Here is a 23121-nt window from a genome sequence, read left to right as displayed (position 1 = left end):
AAGAAAAGGTCTATATATTTGACTTTATTTATATCTTTCACTTTTATATATCATTTAAACAATAACTTAAAATAGGCTCTTCACTGGCCCATGTCATTCCTTTTTATCAAGTGCATACTATGTATGTTATAATATGTTTATAGTGGGTCTGTGTACCTGAAGACCTCGTATTTCATTGTTATTTCATTGTCACTATTACAATTAAAACAGTAGATAATCAACAAGTATGAAATGAAAGTTTTGTTTTCTGACAGCTATTGTCGCGATATAAACATATTACTTAAGGTAGTATATATGGTATATATGGGTGTTTAAATTAGAAATGATAGAATTTATTCATACTTTGCCAAAACGTAGTACATATTGATATATGTTCAAAAATATAATAAAAATTATAGTTCACCGCGTGTTTTCTCAGGCTACAGGTTGTGACAAAATGACACATTTTTTATGAATTATACAAGAAAGTACATTATATGTGATAAGAAGCTAAACTAAATGATAGAATTGTTAAATAAAATACGAGACGATAGCCATGAGCATATTAGAAGATAATATAGAGTCACTGTGCGTTTTTCCGGCTAAAATATAAAATAGCGAAATTCCATATAGGTTCCATAAGAAATGCACTATTTCAGAGTTACATTCCCTTTAGATATCAATTTAAAAACATTAGAAATCAAGCAAAAACAAACTGTATTTGTAACAGTATTAATATTTATAAGTTAAAAGCTTATACATGTGTTCTTTAAAATACAAATATACATTAGATATCTCCATTCCTACGTTAAGTTTTGCTTACTTGATTGAAAATCTTGATCTGATATTCTCTTTTTTTTTACTATCCAAAATGGCGAAAGACACACATACCACCTTAAGCTAAATTGACACATCTGAATATTGTTGTTTCAAAGAATTCAGCCTCAATCTTGATTTGACCTTCCATCTGGCGAACCAAAATATAAGCCAGTATGTTTCATTGATGACCTTAATTTCGAAACGACTTTTTAGAATACTTTTTTTATTATCTAAAATGATTCACTGGATCATCCATAACATTAAAAACAAATGATAGTACAACTAGCTAGTATTTATCATTTTAATAAATAGAAGATGGAAAACATTTTGCAGTTTTATTTTTAGAAAAAGAATGCCATATGAAATTCATAACTATAAAACAATTTCAAAACACATATGAGTTCCACTAATGTACTTGTTCATTATTATTGTCTTTAAAGTTGACTCATTCCTGAAACTATGCTACGTGGTAAAATCAAATAAGTGTTGGATTAATTAGATACGAAGAAAGCATGCATTATGAAAAAAATGCATATATCAAAACTATATAAGCATGTGCTATACATTAGTTTGGCCAGTTAATTTTAAGTGTTTTACAAAAGTATATGTTTTTAAACTATATCAATTAAATTCAAGGACTGTGGAATTTACAAATAATGTAAGAACTTACATTTCTTGAATGATGAGTGTCACTATACGTTAGAACAAATGGAATCATAATAAAAATATACAAAATATTACAAGATAACATTTGAATATGTAGTATTCGGAATCATCCTTGCTTTAATTTTTATTTAAATACTTACTAAATGCATACGAATTAGAACCCTGTACTAATTCGAAATTCAGCAGCTACAAGTAGTATTCTTTTTACAACAGTTTAACCATAAACACTTAGGACAGATATTAACCATTCTAAAATAAAATGCTTTGATGATTTTATTTTTACTTTGGCTACCTTTTTTTCCTTTTATTTCTGGTCATTGGCATGATTGGTAAAACTTTAATACGCATATAACCACATAACATAAAAAATAAGATGTGGTATGATTGCCAATAAGACAACTGTCCACAAGAAACCAAAATGACACAGACATTAACACCTATAGGTCACCGTACGGCCTTCAACAATGAGCAAAGCTCATATCCCATAGTCAGCTATAAAACACCCCGATATGACAATGTAAAACAATTCAAACGAGAAAATTAACGGCCTTTTTTTATATTAAAACAATGAACGAAAATCAAATATGTAACACATACACAAACGACAACCACTGAATTACAGGTCCTGACTTAGGACATGCACATACATAAATAATGTCGCGGGGTTAAACATTTTAGCAGTATCCCAACCCTTCCCCGAAACTGGGACAGTTGTATAACAGTACAACATTTGTTTATACGTATATTACTGAAGTGCTTCATTATTCAGAGGTTTTAAAAAGTGTATGTAAATGTAATGATGCTGTACGGTAATAAGTTGCCCGTTGGAAATCAATCTAAAGTTTACATGTCTTAAAGATCACCTCCTCCATGAATTGAAGTTACGTTTACTTTCTCAATTTCATGTCACACAACAGATTGTATGAAAAATCTTTTACATGCAATATTCAAGATATGTAAAATTTACGAAATTCAACATTGAAATAATTGAAAATTAAAGATATATATAGCATTAATTTAGTCATTTTTATTGTTTTATAGTTTATATTGAAAGTCTATTTGTTCATCACTTTTAAATCAAATATGAAACTTAAGATAAATAAATATACTTACCCAATATACACTCTCCTATATTTTTTTAAGAAACAACAAGAACTAATAAATGGTATGTTCTTTTTTGTTTAAAATATATTTGTTTACAAATCATTTGTTAAACAGATTAAGTCATGCATTAATCTGTTCAACAAATGATTTGTATTTTGTAAACAAATGTCAGTCATATTTTAAACAGTGTGATCTTGTCGATATTCATTACAAACAAATTAGTAGCTAACAATAGTATATTGATTACGATTCTATACCTATTATCATATTGAAAACACTACTACACATCGGATCTTCTAACAGTGTGTGTTTGAAGTGTTTGCCAACAATTCATAAATTTGTAAGTTATTTCTTTTTGATAATTTTACAGGCATCTTTGTGGGTTTTTTTCCACATAATTCAGAGAAATCATCACACAATCGATACGACATAGGGGAGAAAAGGTTGTTTCGCGTCCCGTCCCAAATTGCGATGCAATATTCATATATGATAGAGCAGATGTGTTCTATAATTTTGTGTTGTTTTTAAGTCGGTATTTACATAAAGAGTTTAAATTGTGTTTCTATCAACATATCGAAACATATAGATACGTAATATGAGAAAGGTTTTATTTTTTTCCCCAAATCATTAATGCATTTTCATTCGTTAGGCGTCCGTTCGTGCTATCCGGTAAGGTGTGACCGAGGCTTTAGGAATCCATTCGAGCTATCCGTTAAGGCGTGACCGAGGCTTTAGTACCAAACTTAAACATATATGTCATGTCAATTGTCAATTAAACATGAGTCATAAAAAAAAAATTAATGCAGTACAGTTCTGTAAATTTCAATCTGATAAAAAATAATCCCTTTTGTAATTTGTGTTAACCCTAAAAAAATAAATAACGTTGGTCAGAAGCAACCTTCATAAGCAATGTTCAACAATATCTACAACATCATTGACTATTAAAGCTTTATCTTTCCAGAAGGTCATCCCACACATAATTATTAATACTAGTACAATTTTTTATATCAGAAGGACGATACATTTTGTGTTCCAGTTTTGTTGTTGTTATTGTTATTTCGTCTTTTTACAGTTCAGAATACAGGCCATGATATCATTGATTAAAAACAGTTATGCTTTTGTCATGGATATTCTGTTAATTATGATATATCAAATGTCAGGTCAGTAATATATACATTCAGCAAATCGTGTTAAATCGGTGAAGGTACTGTTTGAGAAAACAATTGTGGTTACTGTTGATGTGTACAATTTGGCAATTTGTTACCATGCTATATGTTTTTGTAATTTTTTTTTTTACAATATAATGTTTTGCTTACTTTGATGGATTGACAAAGAAATATATAAGTGTATGTGGAAATGTTATTAAAAAGCATGTAGTATCACATTTTGAATTATGGAAAACTCTTATTTCTTCTGTTTGTTTTATGAAAGTTGAATTGTGTGTGCTCAATATTGACAATTTCGTTTAATGAAAGATGCTAGGTAAACCAAATTACACTACAGTTCAAGTGTGCAAATTTAAGCTTTTATGTGAATATTGACCCTTTTGTACATTGCTTGATTCTTTTTTATTTTCTAACCATATATAATCACGGAACTACCACAAAACACGATAAACCTTCTAAAATTATTAAATACTTTATCCTTTTCCTCTCAAGCATTATAAACCTTTACTTATCGTTAAAACACCATCGAATTTCAATTAAATAGTGCATTTGCACTAAAGCTCAAGCAAAAGCCACATTGGACTCATACGAAAAACAATTGTTTGATTATTTCGGAAAACTGGAAGTAAAAGACAATTTGTTCTTTTTGTTTTGTCAAGTACTATCTATTTTTCGTGGAAAATTTGACAAAATATAAAAATGCATAAGGGAAAGTCGCGTAGAGACATGTTGTAGCGCTAAGAGGTTATACAGTTGGTGGACAATCCATCCATTACCCAACTCTTTGAGAGATTGACAAGTTGCCATTACAGTATCAGAAGGTGGATTAGATGCAATATGCTTTGAAATACCAATGCCCGTAACATCGAAATAACCGAATGAAGACTTATAATGATATTTTGAGTTTTACTTTGAGCCATGACTACATCTTTACTTCATAACATACCAATAAAACCAGATTATGCACTATCAAAGTGTCTTAAAGTCTGGAAGAGTTAATAATATTAAAATCATATTCAGTCTTTTTTACTTCTAAGAGTAGCTAACTCGTACTTTAAAACAATGTTGAGAACGTTTCTATATAAATAACTTTGAGAATAATTGTCTTCATTGTATATAACTAAAATATCTTAAGAACGTTAATTTTTATATTTGATATGTTTGTGATTAACTGTCTCCTCTATTCCACAGTGACAGATAAGCTAGATATGCTATTTGCATGCAGTATCTATCGACATCTGTGTTTGTTAGAGTTTTATATTTTTCAGAAATCCATCCTTGCAATATTGAAGTATGTCTAACTTGGTCAGCGGAGCATAATATGATTGCCTTTAGGTGCAAGGTTAATTATTTAACTTGGAAAGTTGAGTTTTTTAACCAGTATCATCGTGAACAAGCTTATTGCCTGAGTCCAATACCTCATTCCGAATGTTATCATTTGTATAAAAACTGTAGTATCACTCAAGATGCATATACTAATATTACAACGTTGACCGTACGAGGACATATTGATGATTCTATTAACGGAAAATGGACATGTTATCATGGAACCAACCTGGGCACAGCTAGTGTAAATGTTACGGTTTTGAAAGGAGAAGGTATTGAATCATTTTATATTTTGAAAAAGAGACAAAATTAAAGTCATAAGAAACCTCAAATTAAAAAAAAATAATACGTATAATTTTTTTATAACTCAATGGATGGTTTTCATTATAAAACATATACATATACTTTTTTCTGAAGAAAATTCTTTAATTTGTTCATATTTAGAAAAAGTTTACTTTATTTTAATTGCTTCCTTCCAGGCCTCCGACATTATTTCCGTATGCAAAGCTACCTCAGTGTGATTCATCTCGTACAAATTCGGTGATCACAATACGCACGGATGTCCTTAAAATAAACTATTATCTGATTGTACATGTTAAACACGTGCTCAATGTCCATGCTTTTTTGTTGATTTTTTGTTGATTCAAGAATTGGAATAACATTTTTTTTCACCGGTCACTCGTTTCTTTATGACTTTAAATACGAATTAATGCATTTGGATTTTACATTACAAGCATACTAATAACATTTGCTAGTTTTATTATGTAAAAGGACAAAGTTACGTTTTAGCCCTATTGATAACTTAAAAATTGACAAACTTTTAGAATTCATTGTTTTATACAAATACTAATCTCATTTAAATCTAAGGAAGAAAAAAAATTTAACGTGAATATCACAGTTCACTAACCCAGTTAGAATATTATCAAAGGGCCGTCATAAAATTAAATTTACAAGTGTAAACAAAAATATATCCTTATTTCTGTAAATCTTTGAGTACATGTATGCATAGACGTTGACAATTGATTAGACAAACAAAAAATGTACTTCCTACTTTAATATCTGTTTGCGTGAATGCTGTGTCACTAATTTGATACATCTGCACTTCAAATAGTCAAATTTTATCCATAAATGTTTTTATTCACATGTGATAACGCTTCAATGTGTTATGGTGACAGGTATTTAGGTTACTCAGCGATCACTTTATTTTTTGTTTACGTAACTTTTTGTAGACATTAGCTTTTAAAAAAAATGCATTGTCTTTGATTTCTTTTAATTTGTATGTGATAGGTATGATAGGTAGGTGTTGTATTTAAGTATTGTTAATATCTTTCGATATTCATTTTTCAATTATTTACATTCAGGTAAAAGCAAGTTAGGTAAGTATATTTCATATATTTTAATGCATGTCAAAAATGTTAGTTTGCCCAAAAGATATTGGAAATAAATAAGTATTAACATAATGAAAATACGGCATACAAGTTTTTATTAGAGACATTGAAAACGTTTCACAGTTAATGATGCTTAATCTGACTTATAAGATATGAACATATAGCATTTTACTAGGGACATGAAACATATTCGTGCTTTTACGGAAACTTATTAGCGTCACACACATTATTTTAAAATTTCTTTCTTTCTTTGTTTACAATATAATGCAAAATAACGTTAAACGAAATATGCGAAAGAACGCAAACCATTGCAGTTGAACGCACAACTTTGCAAAGTAACGCAAACCTTCGCGAAATAACGCACACATTGTTTATGGTTGTTATAACGCAAAGTTAACAAACATGCAAAGGAAGATTTACAAAAAAAAAATATGGGGCGCTTAAGGGCTTATGTTTAAATCCGTGTTTGTGTTTATCTTCTTTTTTCAACACTGGCAGAAAGATAGATGGATGGATATGTGAATAGATTAAGAGATGGACGGAATGAAGAACGGAATGACAGATGAATGGATGAACATCTTGACGGACGAAAAGACAGACGGACAGAGATAAAGAAAGATAGACAGACGGGCAGGCTGACAGACAGACTGATGAGAGAGAGAGAGAGAGAGAGAGAGAGAGAGAGAGAGAGAGAGAGAGAACGTCGGGTAAACTTAGTTGCAAATACACATTTTGTTACATTTATTTACTTTTGCCTTTAATAGGCGAGAATTGTTGGCAAGAATTCACATCATGGACATTTGTTGGAGTTATCTCTTCTGTTGCAATAATGCATATGTTTTATTTTATAAGGAAAAAAATGAGTAAGTCAAGATTTATCTTTAGACACATAACATAAATAACTAGATAAACAAATCATAATAACTAAACTAAATGTTCTAAACAGCAGGTAAAGCTGTGTAATCTAATAGAAAGTCAACACAAGTAGAAAACTAAAATTGGGGAAATCAAAGCGACAATATCATAACTCGACGAGGAATGAACATATCACAGAAACAAACAAAATCCAAAAATTCCAAGAAAGAGGTTCAAAATATTCCAAAGGGACATTCAAATCATAAGTGGAAAGCAATGTAGACTAATGTGGGCATAGATAACTCTGAGTAGGGTTCTAAAGGTTTATTATAGGCAATCTCAAATACACACCTTGTAGTAGCATATAAAACACACAATAAGACACAATACATACGTTCAAAGAACGATGACTCTAAGTATCTTCACATCAATAAAAACAAAAATAAAATTTTACAAGTTTTTAACTTCAGTTCAAAATATACCTTAATTAATAAAGTGTGTTTTACTACAAATCATAAGCATCTGTACCAAAGTATATTTCCGATAACTGTTCAATATTCAATACTACAGACAACAATTACACCTTGTGTCAACGATCATCATTTATAGTAATCAATTATGATACACTATTATATTTGGAGATAATCGTAAACTAAACAATAACACAATAGAAACATAGACAAGACATACATTAATTAAAAAACACCAAAAAAAAACGCCTTAGGAAATAAACATGTAAAAACAGAACACAGCTTACCGTGTATATAATACAAAGGATAGGCAGTGATCCTCTATAAATTTACTGTACTCTTTTACTTCACATACTGGAATCTGAACTACGACTTCATACGTCTTAATGTCTAAAATAGTATACTATCTAGTTAAACTCAATGCAAGACAATATTCAATGGTGGAATCTGATAACAGCCAAATTTGAAAAATAAAATAATAACTGTCATATTCTTTATGTCTTGCAAATACCAATTCAAAGTAAAATATGAACTATTTCATACTTATGGGAATAAAAGTGGACATGCATAAACATTTTCATAACACATTCATATCTGTCATTCCAAGATAAAAATATAGAAAGACATGCAACAAAGACTAATGTAAAGAATATAACTGTACTGAATATAAAGACTTGTTTCCAGACAAAGTTAAATAATTTTACAAAAATTGCAATAATGTCTCAGTATTTTTTTATCTCTGTGTAAAATTTTAAAAAAGTGCCTTAATATCAAGGAATTCACAGAGTAATCAATCGGAATAAAACAAATGAAACTCCAGGACGTAAATATCTAAGTGATTAGAAATTCAAAGTACTGCCATACTGTTTACCATGTCAGAGTCAGTAATCAAGTCAATGCATGAACAAATACATATACAAATACTATTTATTAACATAAGTGATTTGATCAAGCTGTACTATATTAAATAACGACACTGAGAAGGAAAAGACCTAGAGACTAAAAAAAATATAAAAAAAAACACATTAAAAACTAAAGACTAAGCATCATGAACTCCATCAAACACGATGGGTTATTACAGATGCTCATGAAGGGTAAACAGATCTTGCTCCACTAATAGCACCCGTTGTGTTGATCGTGTTAATACTAACCCGGTAAAAACACTTATTTAGTAGATTACACTTGTGAAAAAAATCTAGACTGCCAAAACACATATTGACAACAGAAAGCATACGGAATGGGAAGCATGTTATGGTAATTTATATGTAGTTTTAAGAACTCATCAAATGAGTTTTATTTTAGATCTATTCACAGACACACGACTTGAACAATGTTTAGATAAATATAAGAGACATCGTTCCATAGGTAAGTTTAGTAGCATATCGTAAAAGTTTAATTAGAATGCAATATTATCATGATGATATTTAACTAAATTTTGTTCTGCTTTCAATGCTTTTGCTATGATTGAATTGGTTTTTTTTTAAATACCAGTATCTTGTTATTGTAATATTTTTTGACAGAATTTCGAACTATATTAACAAAACAAAGTTCATTTAGGAAGTGACCGATATGTTTGTACTTTTCCAATATTGCAGATATCTTTATCATGTACTTATTGTATTTGCTCACAATACTGCCGATTTTAATTTTCATCCATGTAAGTTCTCTTAGTAAAGTTTTGATGGTGGGGTTGTAGCTAACAGCTGAGGCTACCTTACGAACCCTCCTCACCTAGTTAAGACGTGTTTACCCGGATCAGTTCAAGTAACGGATATTTTCGTTGAGAAATTTGACCGGGAAAATGGTAACACTCTCATATTAGCACTTTACAGGGTTGTTTCTTTAGTATATGGTCAGCAAAGGCAAAACATGAATGTGATTCGAAGGTAACAATACTTGTATCTTCCACAGAGTACTCCTGTACCAAATATCTTGATCGTGCGATCTTGGTTGTTAAGTTGGTTCCATTGAAGTATTTTTTGCTGTTGCCGTTTATATTTATGTTACAGACATTTCTTTGAGTAAGGCATTTGTTAATTTGATGGCAATTCATAAACATTATTAAGTGACTAATATTGATAGACACTATAAAATCAAGATAAGTAAAACACTTCATAATTTTGTAATATAAGCAATAATTTAAAAGATATCAATTAATCTGCTTCACAGGTTGTTTGTAGGGCTTTTTCACTGAAATACATAACTAAAGTGAAGAAATTATGACTGCCTCTAGAGAAATTAGATTTATAAGAATCGAAATCCGTAATTTTGATGAAACCGAAAACTCCACGGTAGATAACGAAACAAGATTTTAATTAGTGTCAATCTGATGGGACAACTCATCTGCAACTAATCATGGGCAGTTTTTACACATGTTGTGCTTTTATACTACTGTTCTGTATAAGGGAATAGAGTTCATGGTTCAAAAACATGTGTAATAAAATTGAGAATGGAAATGGGGAATGTGTCAAAGAGACAACAACCCGACCAAATAAAAAACAACAGCAGAGGGTCACCAACAGGTCTTCAATGTAGCGAGAAATTCCCGCACCCGGAGGCGTCCTTCAGCTGGCCCCTAAACAAATATATACTAGTCCAGTGATAATGAACGCCATACTAATTTCCAAATTGTACACAAGAAACTAAAATTAAAATAATACAAGACTAACAAAGGCCAGAGGCTCCTGACTTGGGACAGGCGCAAAAATGCGGCGGGGTTAAACATGTTTGTGAGATCTCAACCCTCCCCCTATACCTCTAACCAATGTAGAAAAGTAAACTCATAACAATACGCACATTAAAATTCAGTTCAAGAGAAGTCCGAGTCTGATGTCAGAAGATGTAACCAAAGAAAATAAACAAAATGACAATAATACATGAATAACAACAGACTACTAGCAGTTAACTGACATGCCAGCTCCAGACTTCAATTAAACTGACTGAAAGATTATGATTTCATCATATGAACATCAGGCACAATCCTTCCCGTTAGGGGTTAAGTATCATACCATCATAACATATATGAGAAGAACATAACCCGTGTCATACCAACAACTGTTTTTAGAATAAATGTGTTTAGTTCCGATGCAAAGACCTTATCAGTGACTCAATATTAACGCCAAAATATGCAATCTTTAATGACTTGACAACAGTATCGTAATTATATCCCTTCTTAATAAGTCTATTCAAAGGTTTTGTAAGTTTCTGAGGTGAATACTGACACCTTTGTGCTTTATAAAGAATATTTCCATAAAAAATTGGATGTGAAATACCTGAACGTATTAGAAGTCTGCATGTTGAGCTATATTTACGAATGATGTCTTTATACCGATGATAAAATTTAGTAAATGTTTTGACTAGTTTGTGATATCGAAAACCCTGGTGTAATAATTTTTCAGTAATACATAAATTTCTCTCGTTAAAATCTAAAACATTGTTACATACACGAGCGAATCGTACAAGTTGAGATATATAAACACCGTAAGATGGTGACAAGGGAACGTCACCATCTAAAAACGGATAATTAACGATAGGAAATGAAAAATCATCCCTTTTATCATAAATTTTAGTATTCAGCTTTCCATTAGTGATATAGATATCAAGATCGAGAAAAGGGCAGTGGTCATTGTTAGTATTAGCTTTATTTAAAGTAAGTTCAACAGGATAAATTTCATTGATATACATACTGAAGTCGTCATTATTGAGAGCCAAAATATCATCCAAATATCTAAAAGTATTATTACATTTGTTTATCAGATGTTGTTTCGATGGGTCTTTGCTTATTTTTGTCATAAATTGTAACTCATAACAATACAAAAACAGGTCCGCAATAAGTGGTGCACAGTTAGTCCCCATTGGAATTCCGATAATCTGACGATATACGGAATCCCCAAAGCGACAAAAATGTTATCTAGTAAAAATTCAAGGGCATATATAGTAACACTGTCACATTCTGCATTTCCGCGTCCGGCAAAGAGTATGGATTCATTAGTTTTGATGGTTTCTGTGTGTCCAATTTGTTTGTTATTTCTTGTTTTAGGAACATTCAAGTTTTGTTGTTCACATTTTGTTATGTTGCGGCCTTTCAGCGAAAATGACATGTTTAATACGATTGCTAATGCTAAATAAATCACTTTCCGTAGACAGTTAAATAACAGCTGAAAGGTAAAAAACAATTATCAAATCGGGACACAAAGCACTAGACCAAGAGTGCTTGAAATCAATATACGTCATAACCAGTGTTAATGCCAATTGCAAGAAGTATAAAATAATCAATCAGTAATCTCAAAATAATTCCGAATAAAAAAATCATAAGCGTTTTTGAAAAGACAACTGAACTTCTTGTAATACGAAAATACATATAGTATGTACTAACAATTATAACGAAGAACCATCTTTGTCATGAATGTTTTAATTCACTTATAAAACGACAGTAGAAATGACGTTTCTATTTAATTATCTACTGTTAACAATATTTATTTCTCAGATCGCGGTGTATCTACAGGTCGTTCCAAAAACCTGTTAAGATGACACATAGAAAGACCATAATAACATTATTATAAGTTACTTTGAGAGAAAAGAAAAGGAGTTTGTTATTGGAATAACACGCTTAAATTACTGTTTTCTTATCTTTTTTCGTTTCAGTTTCAACTGTAATTGGACTTTTTTTTATGGTTATTGTTGTGATTTTACCATTGGTAATTGGTGTCCGAACATCTGATTGCAAAGGTAAGGCGAGAAACTCTTGTCAAGAACTGGACTAATGATTATAAGATGATTAATTGTGAGCAGACGAATAGGATACGATCAAATGACTTCGAGCAAATGACTCAAAAAGTTAAACAAACATGAACAACAAAAAATAAAGATTAAAATATATAAACTTTCCAACAATCTTATTGGTAGATGCATTTTAAAGGTTATAATTTTATGTTAAAAAAAACATTAGTGTTCCAAGTACATTTATATCAGGTATATATTTAGTGATTGAAGCCTTTGTTTTCACCCTTTTTATAACTTCAAGGACTGAGTTTCTTATCCCAGGCAGATAACCTTAGCCGTATTTGGCACATTGTTTTGGAATTTTTGGTCAACAATGCCTTAATCTTTTTTTGCTTTGTTATTTTGACACGAGCGTCACTGATGAGTCTAATATAGACAAAACACGCGTCTGGCGTATTAAATTATAAGCCTGGTATTTTTAATAACTAGTAGCTTGTCGTTATGTTATATTGTAATGTTTATTTGTGTGTTTATCTGTCCTGTATGTTCTTCCGTTTATTTGTATCGTAGTCCTGTCATGTAATGTTGTCCTGGAAATGTTATATTTACTATTGCCATAAAAGTGGGAGGTTTGGCTGGCCACACAACCAGGTTCAAACCACAATTTTTTTTTATTAAAATATCAGTTCAACTTACTAGGATTCGAACACCAGACCTCTCCCGCCTGCGAGGTGAACAAAAAAGCTACTACAGGACCACAAAAGCGGTAAATGCCATTATGAGATAGAAACCTGGAGGAACTGTCCTCCTACAATTGCCATTATGAGATAGAAACCTGGAGGAACTGTCCTCCTACAATTTTCATATTCTTATTATAACGTACTGCCGCAGATGAATAGTATTAATAAGAAAGTTGGTAATATAATCCGAACAAACTACATGTATATGTATATGTTTAAAGTGGCTGGGATGTTTTCCTCCATCTTGAATTTTAGATAGCAGATAACAATCGGTCTAGATCTTCAATAGAATGTGCAAATTGTAAGAGTAGTGTATAATTCATGAGTGAGACCTTCTTTTTTAATAGAAAATTATGTGTTTTATCATACTAACGGCTGTATTTTCTAAATAACACAATGATTTTATTTGAATCATTCTTTTCCACTATAATAGAAAGTGGTGTGAATGTATTTATTTTGATATGTATTCTAATAGGACGTGCTTCTTTCGCTTTGTGAATAAACCTATGCCCTAAATCCAATAACATGTGTTTGCATATGCGTATATTGACTACGGCAGACTAATGCATTTAACAAATTAGCCTGCAATAAACATATTTCATTAACTTAAAACACTTCCAAACTCTTAAATGATGCACATATTGTTACTAATTCATAGTGTGTTGCAATAAAAAATTGACATTTATGACCTAGATACGACAACTGTTCATTCTGGCTGTTAAAAATTCCTCCCTCTGAAAAATTACGTTGCCAGTCGCTTACTTGTTTACAAACAAGTTCATGGAAGAGCCTATACATACCCTCTACACTTATACAAATCGGACATAGAAATTTCCTTAAGGATGTACTAAGGTGAGGTTTGGGAATTTGTGTCAAATATTCAGACTCCTTGATGTTTTTCCATACAATACAATGTAAAATATTTTGCCCCATAACACCCATTTATTTTTTCATACAAGACTTAATAGATCATGAAAGGTCATTTACCAAAAGTTTAAAAGATTCTTAATTTTCTTTCTTTTGTTTTGAGACCTAATAATGCCAATGCAAATATATGGTAAAAGTCTGAGTCAGCCTTTTCCCGCCATATTTTGAATCTCAAATATCTCGAAAAGGAGGTCCATGACCTATCAATATTTTTAGCTTATTTTTATCCTTAATTGAACCTCTACCAGCTTATAGTATCAATTTTAACTCCTTAATTTATTAATTTTCACCTAACCTCACCTAAGTACATCCTTAATTGTCTTAATCAGAATCGATATAATTGATGCAAGCTATACTTTATTGTAGTTTTAACATGGGTAGGCATTACATTCGTGCTATTTTAGCCCTCACTATTGCTCGGGAAAAAATAATCCCGAATAAAATGCCTACCCATGTTAAAACTACAATAAAGTATATCTTGCATCAATTATTTCTTAAACAATAAAACAATTTCGTTGCCCCCATTTTTTTTTCTTATATGAAAGCATGTTGTTAGAGCTATCTTCTCACATTTTTACTTAAAAAATCTATGGTGAAGTTTTCTTTTTATTACACAAAATTGGATTTTCAATACGTGATCTTTACCAAATCTGTCAATTTTGCACAACATGTAGCGTGCAAAAACGTCTGGCGAAGCATACTTTTTATTATTTTATGAAATAAAAATGATAAAAATTGCATTCTGACAAACTATTTAAAAACTCCTATAGACTTCAATTTAGACACCCTTAATGTGCTACAATATTAGAGGGGGTGAAATATCGTAAAATTGTGGAAATTGCATGTGAGTAATTTACAAGAAATTGAAGATTCATGTTTGTTGCAAAGAGATGTTGAAATAAGCGAAGAATTACCAACGAAGCAGATACAAACTCTCAAATTGTTAAATGAAAAAAAAAAACAAATGTACAAAATATAAGGAGAAACTGACTTGTTGAAAAACAATACAAAGGGCATAACCGGGACCGAGCAACAACTATTAGTTTGTACATGCATCTAAGAACAGTCAGCATCGAACAGAGTTATATCAGTGTTAAAGTTTTCAAGGTTTTTTGGATAGGTAGAGTTGTTTATCAGAATGACATGTTTTACTAAGTATCTATTAACTGTTAAGGGCATACGATACAGTTTTGATCCCGTATTTACATTTTGATACAAATTTCCAAGACTATTTTTTACCTGATTAAATCAAATATGTAATAAAAAGTATACCTTCATGTGCTACTTTTTGAGTAAAATGATGTCGTTATTTGGAACATTTGCTTAAAAATTCGGATTTGTGACCATATTTTCTCTTTCGAAAGAAAGACATAACTTTTTTGTTTTAAAAGATAAACACAAATTGTTTTTTGTTAAATAATTTGTAATACCTATATTTTATAAGTATCCTAAAAATTTATACATTTTATATTCAGAAACATCTCATATTTATCAAATGTTCATGAATGTAGAAAAAAAACATCATATTTTGCTGTATATTTATCAAATTTAAAAAAATTGCACTATTTACGTTTTCACGAAAATTGGCACACATAATCTTTTCGCGTAATCAAACCAAATGGAATTTTAAAAGGGAGGGTTCTATGAACTTGTTTTCAAGTTAAATAAGTTTCAATGATAAAAATCAGTCGAAAACTGAATCTTTTCTCGAGAAGTCATAGTTTGACGTCGCGAAAATAACAATTTACGTTAGCAACGTCATTACCTCCCCTGTAACTGTATCGTGTGCGCTTAAAGGTCGTATATCATTTCTCTTAGGTCATGAAGATATAACCTTTAAGTTTTACTCGTTTGCTAACACTCATTTATTGAAATTACAGTCTTTAAAACAGAGAAGTAGAATATATTCAAATCTCCAAACACAAAATGTGTTAACCATTTGTAACCCTTAGTATCTTTGTTGACATTTGTTCACTTTTCACTGGCTCTCATATGCCAACAATTTTGACTATCATAGAACTGAGAGGTTAAGCTAGCTTTCAAACCATATATATTCCACCATTTTCTAATGTCTCTACCAAGTAATAAATATGACAGTTGTTTTCAATTCTTTCAATGTGTTTGAGCTTGGTACCATTTCAAAAGGGACATTTCGTTTTGTATATTTTTTTTTGTTATGTCACCTCTCATTGCAATTTTACTATTAGAAATCTCATCAATAAGTATTTAGATGTATCCTATATTTTTTTTCACTGTTGGGAAAAAGGAATCGGTTCCAAAATTATAAGTTGATGTTGAAATATTATACACAAATGACGATAATGAATTTGACATATAGTATAAGCAATCATTTTATCAAAGGCACATGTTTTAAACATGCTTTTTGTGTTTAACTGAGGAAAAAACAAAACGCAAGAACGATTGAGTGATTAAATATACACGTTGTTTGAGACAAGTTCGAAAAGGCTAGAAGTTCTATCATAACATATCATTGATGAGTAAATGTGAACATATTGGTATCATTTTTGTTTTACTTTTAGAGCAATGTGATCATGCTCACTGAAGAATATAAAGTATTACCAATGATAACATCCAGAAGAATTTGTAACATAAACATTTTGTAACGGTAAATAAAGTCCTTCCTAACGAGAAAATATGACTTTCTTTCAATACCAGCTTGCTTCTTTGTATAGCTTTATTGTAATCTGCAACAGTTCATCAAACAAAATAAGTAATTATTGATGCACATAGATAGTATAGCAATGTTTTGTAGCAAACATCTACCGACATACCCAGCGAAGACATTCCCATGAGTACGACAAGCTCTGAAAAATTCAGAATAACAGAAATAGGGTATATGGCACCGGTTATAATGTGTCAAGTGTATTACTTCCATCTTTTTGTCTGTACGTATGACACAATAAGATTATGAGTAATATTTATTTACTGAATATAAAAAGACACAAAACAAAATGCCAATAGAAATTAAGTGTAATTCAATAGTAATCTTTTCAGGACAGCATATATTTATTGTATATGGTATCTTAATGGTAGTTATCTTAGTTTGTTTGAGAACCTGGAATAAAGGTAATATTTTACTACATGTTACACTGACAATGTGGTTTTAAATATTTAAAAAGCCAATAATTATAAAGTCGCATGAACGAGTTCATAATACAAACTAAACATCATTGGATTAATAAGTTAATACCAAATTGTCGATCTAATGTTAGTATTTTTCATTATAACGACGAGTTAACAAGGACATTTGAGCTTTCTGTAAATTCAGATAAGTCGAAAGTTACAATTTCAATTTATTTTTTTAGTAACTATAACTTCTGGAACATGTATGTTTTCGGTTTTTGTTTCGAGCTAGATCTAGAGAAATTCAATAATAAAAATCGATTGGTATGCATAAAATTTTGACATTATGTTACTAATAGTTATAGGAAGATGTGGTGTGAGTGCCAATAAGACAACTCTCCATCAAAGTAACAATTTATAAAAGTATATCATTATAGGTCAAGGTACGGCCAATCTGTAAATGGTCCCATAAATTTTTAATGTAAAACCATTCAAACGGAAAAACCAATGGTCTTATCTATATATAAACGAGAAACGAGAAACACGTATGAACTACATAAGCTGACTACATCTACTGTATATCAGATTCCTGACTAAGAACAGTTGCAAACATTTGCAGCGGGATTAAACGTTTTAATGGTACCAAACCTTCTCCCTTTTCTGAAACAATAGTATAACATCACAACATAGAAAGGCACACTATAAAATATCAATTGGAAGGCTTAACTCCATCAAAAAACGCAAATTAAGACACAATGAAGCCTACTCAACCAGTCCTTATCACAATTCAAATCAGGAATGCGAAATAATTAGGGAAAAAACATAACCAAGTCCAAAATAATGAGACAAAGTATTCCGTAATTGTAAAAAACAATATGATTGTTTTTTTATCAGATTAGGTTTTAGTAAAAACTATTTACCTCAGTTGGCAATTTGTACATTTTTTCTTCGATCGTACAGCCTAAATTTTTTAAGAATAGTCCATCTGTGTCATTTTGTCACTGAAATGCACGCGACTTCATTCATACAACCGAACAACAATCCAAATAAGTCCTAATTTTTTGTACGCGTAAAAGTAGTTTTACTTATTATTTCAGTTTACTTTACATTTATTTATGCCAAATTGCCAAAAACAGAATAATAATTTTGTTTATACATACTGGCTTGATATTCTTGCTGATACACTAAGTATATAAATCAAAAATTATCATTATTCTATATGTACAATTTAACATGCACCGATACACCTTATCTATTTATTTCCATATCAAAAATTCGCGTTGAAAAGAACAGACTTGGTGTTACATTTTAATGTTGTGTCGTTGATCTCCTCTTATACTTAATGCGTTTCCCTACCGTTTAGTTTGTTATCCCGATTTTGTTTTTTGTCCATAGATTTACGAGATTTGAACAACGGTATAGTACTGTTGTCTTTATTCCGATCAATTGCAAATATTATGTTTTTCTTTTCATTATTCGATTTAGGATCTAAACAAATCGATACAAAGAATCACGAACTTGACACTTTTCGCACTAACAGGTACGTTACTAAGGGAACATATATTTATTCTAGTGAGCTTCCTCCGGGCATGCTTGGAGGATGCTCCGAGCATTTTCGAGAAGCTAATATCGTTAATACACCATTACACTCCCATTAATGTCAATCAAATAGAAGAGTTTAGAGTTAAGAGCTTGTTTGAGCTTTTTGTGAGCCTTTTGTACGCCTGTAATAATAAAGTTTTACTATGTTGCCCCAGAAAATTAGTTAATGGATACAAAAATAGATGCATTAAAACTTGAGGTTAAACAGTTTAGGGACATTTCATCAACATGAGATCGAAAAGCTATAATATAACTAAAACATATTTATATAAAGTTGATAAAGATAACACAACCATGGTTTTAAATAAAATCGATTAAATCCAAACAGTAACAAGTCACCTTAATAGTTATAATTACATGAAAATAAATATTGATGTTGTTGTCAAATCTATAAAAAATATTTTTGAAAACTATATAGGAAAAAAAAAATAGATTCATAAGCTTATACTTTTTTGAAGAATGATAACGAGTCAAAACATGGACACATATACCTTCTTCCGAAAATTCATCAAATCAATCTAGAAATAATTAATGAAGCATTTCGAACTGGTTAAATAGGTGGCAACATAAACATTTCTTACTGACCAATCATCCATAAGTGTAACTCTACCACGAGACGCATTGAAAGATTACTGGATCTAATTCTAAAACCATTATTAAAGAGTCATCACTTTTGCAATCAAAATACGAAAGACTTCATTTATGAAATAGAGTCGCACAAGGTCAAGAAAGAATGCATTTTTTTTGCCTATGATGTAACGTCAATGAACACAAATATGAAGATTGATAACGAAGAAGAAACAGTTATCAATGCATTTTCATCAGTTAATAAACAAGATTATGCTTTAAAAATTTCAAACAAACAGAACGGCATTTGTAAAGTTAAGAAACAATGAACTTGAATAAAATTGACAGTTATACAAACAAATTATTGGAGTGCCTTTTGGTGGTATATTTTCTCCGACATGCAGATTTACATCTAACATTCAAATAATGATACGTTTCGTGTTTTTTTATATTTGATTGAACATCAAGTATATTATTATTGAATCTTTCACCTTTGTACACTTCGGTAAATAAATAGGTCATACTAAATCTAGGCACCTCAAATGTGATTTTAAGCAGAGGGTCAATGCTGTTCGCTGTGTAAAAGAAATCTTCAACCTGTTTTAATGTGCCTGTGAAGAACATAAAACTGTCGTCTTTATATATTGACAGTGCAATTTGATGTTTTCTATCCATAGGAACTTAATATCTAGGATATTTTTAATAGACCAGACAGATGTTAATCATATACCACCAATAGGCGCTCGTATTATTTGTTTGTATAAATGTCCATTTAATTCAAGTTCAATGTTTCTTAACTTTACAAATGCCGTTTATTCTGTTTGTTTGAAATTTTTAAAGTATATTCTTGTTTGTCAACTGATGAAAATGCATTGCTAACTGTTACATAATAGACAATGAGAATGCATTCTCAATATACCTTGTGCGACTCTATTTTATAAATGAAGTCTTTGGTATCTTGAATGTAAGAGTGATGACTCTTTAATAACGGTTTTAGAATTAGATCCAGTAATCTTTCAGTGCGTCTCGTGGTAGAGTTACACTTATGGATGATTGGTCAGTAAGAAATGTTTATGTTGCTAACTATTTGACCAGTTTGAAATGCCTCATTAATTATTTCTAGATTGATTTGATGAATTTTCGGAAGAAGGTACATGTGTCTATGTTTTGATTAGTTATCATTCTTCAAAAAATTATAAGTTTGTGAATCTATTTCTTTTTTCCTATATAGTTTTTCAACAATATCTTTTATAGATTTGACAACAACATTAATATTTAATTTATTTTCAAGTTATGATAACTGTTAAGACTTGTTTCTGGTTTGATGTAATCCATTTTTTACAACCACTGTTGTGTTATTTGGCTGGGCTTTATAAAAATATGTTTTACAAAATGTTTTAGTTATATGAGAGCTTTTGGTTCTCCTGTTGATGAAATGTCCCTAAACTGTTTAACCTCAAGTTTTGATTTATCTATTTTTGTGTCAATTAACTAATTTTCTAGGGCAACATAGTAAAACTTTATTATTACAGGCGTACAAAAGGCTCACAAAAAGCTCATACAAGCTCTTAACTATTACTTTTATATTTGATTGACATTAATGGGAATGTAATGGTGTATTAACGATATTAGCTTCTCTAAAATGCTCGGAGCGTCCTCCAAGCATGCCTGGAGGAAGCTCACTAGAATAAATATATGTTCCCTAACATCTTGTAAAACACACGACAATTGTTATCGTGTTTCATTTAAAAACAAACGTTATACAGTTTGTAATAAAAAATATTTAAACTGATTCAACATACCTGTACTATTATTTAATTATATCATTTTCAAGAGTCCAATTAAAGTTGTTTTTCTAGAAACAAATACTATCTCAGCATGAGCAGGTACCTTTGCGACCGAAACTATGAACAGCTCATAAATATGCGTGCTGTACGCAGAAAACCAACCAACTAAAAAAAACAAGAGTTCAACCTCCGCAGGTTGATTTAACATACTTTGGAAGAAAAGTCAGATATGCTTCTCCAGTAGTAGAACCCGTCGTGATTATATGCATCACAATGTATAAGATACATATAATATATATGATATTGTTGCATGACGATTTCACTATCCGAGTTGAAATTAACCTAAAACACATATTAAAGCATATATGAGAAATATGAAAGAAATAATCAGTTCAGAACTTCGACTTCCGCTATAATTATGAATTGGGATTACAGTTTCTCAATTTTGCCAACCTGCCACGACAGTTTAACTTTGTCATTAATTGTATATGTCTTTTATGAATTTGAACAAAAGTCTGCACACGTGATTTACAATACATGCCTTTACTATTATGGATGAACATTGCATTAAGTATTTGCATTTAACAAACTACAACACTCAAACCCACTCCAAAATTGATCTGCATAATACCAAGACCAGGGATGAACAGAGTTCCTCTGAAACGCATATGATGTAAAGGTATCTGGAATAAAGCTTTGCCTTATTTCCTTTCCCAAATATGTTTGTGTTATACCTGGAGATACTTAAACATATGTACAGTTATTGTATAAATATAGTAGAAAACAGCGTATAATCAAAACGCTCACACGTTTTACTTTTAGGATCTTACGATGCCTAAATGTTGAGCATTAACCAGTCATCAATTGGTGACATTTTTGACAGTCGGGTTTGGTATTATGGTGACTTATAACGATGTAACTTATAACAAAACTACTGCTGCTGGTCAAACTTGAATAATTTTTTATTATAGGGATGATGTGATGTAATGTTGGCAATGCTATAGTATTTAGCTATTTTGGACTAGAATGTGGAAGGAAATGACAGGGAAAACATTCTGAAGAAATTTGTTGGAAAAAAATCTGAGAGCAATTATTGCATGACTACATGGACAACTGTTAACATGAATGAAGAACTGGAGAAGGAAATCCACAATAATTATCGTAATATGTTCAGTATCGTTAAAAAGGAGATGTCAGTTGGGTACTGTGTACAGCTACTCTGTTATCAGGGTAGGGAACTAAGAACTATGCCGTATGGCTGTTGTTGTCATGTACTAACTATGTGTTCATTTTCCTATTTATTGCATCTTACGTTATTCGTGATAAACATTATCCGTAGGTTATATCTTTATAAATCATTACTATTTGTTATGAGAAAGATTTTTTGACTGTTTTTTTTATATTGAATTTTCCTCAAACTGTAATATTGTCATTTGGACAATGCAAGGTATATAGCAAAATGTTGAAACAGTATATAGGCTATAACAATTTGTTAAATGAAATTGAATTAAATTGTTCTTTTCGTAGCAATCTTTGATTTGGACTGTTATAATCATACATGCAGTAAACCTTCATTAGACAAGATTATACATATTCGTCATACAACAAGACATTTGTCCGGCAAAACATCAAAATGAAAATGTATTTGACTATCCTTGTGTATGTCCATTGTGGTCATATCGCTCTTGTGCATGTTTGGATCTCAAATAAATGAGTTTTAGTGATTCTGATAAAGGTTAAATCAGAGAACCATTTCGGGTATATCAAAATACTACTTAGTATTTATTTCGTTTGGAGGACGTGTTTTTAACAAGCAATCAGAATTTCCATAGGAAGTAACTCTGTTTCTATTTTTGCTATATTCATATGAGGTTATGTTCGTAGAGCAGCTTTATTATTTTTTTTAATTGAAGCAAACA

At 30.7% G+C, this 23121-nt stretch overlaps 1 protein-coding gene across 1 annotated transcript; it reads left to right on the top strand.

Moving 5' to 3' along the window:
• The first annotated feature begins 3657 nt into the window (after positions 1 to 3657).
• LOC143054778 (uncharacterized) lies at positions 3658 to 22628 on the top strand. Its single transcript, XM_076227828.1, has 9 exons — positions 3658 to 3728; positions 5003 to 5332; positions 6422 to 6436; positions 7213 to 7311; positions 9076 to 9138; positions 12418 to 12501; positions 17178 to 17249; positions 18732 to 18786; positions 22174 to 22628. The coding sequence occupies exons 1-9, from the start codon at positions 3692 to 3694 to the stop codon at positions 22187 to 22189; spliced, it is 771 nt and encodes a 256-aa protein (XP_076083943.1). The 5' UTR covers positions 3658 to 3691; the 3' UTR covers positions 22190 to 22628.
• Positions 22629 to 23121: the final 493 nt, after the last annotated feature.

This window comes from Mytilus galloprovincialis, chromosome 12, assembly GCF_965363235.1.
Source record: "Mytilus galloprovincialis chromosome 12, xbMytGall1.hap1.1, whole genome shotgun sequence".
Classification (NCBI taxonomy): Eukaryota; Metazoa; Mollusca; class Bivalvia; order Mytilida; family Mytilidae; genus Mytilus; species Mytilus galloprovincialis.
The sequence above is the reverse complement of the archived record's forward strand: the minus strand, read 5'-3'. Positions and strand labels throughout refer to the sequence as shown.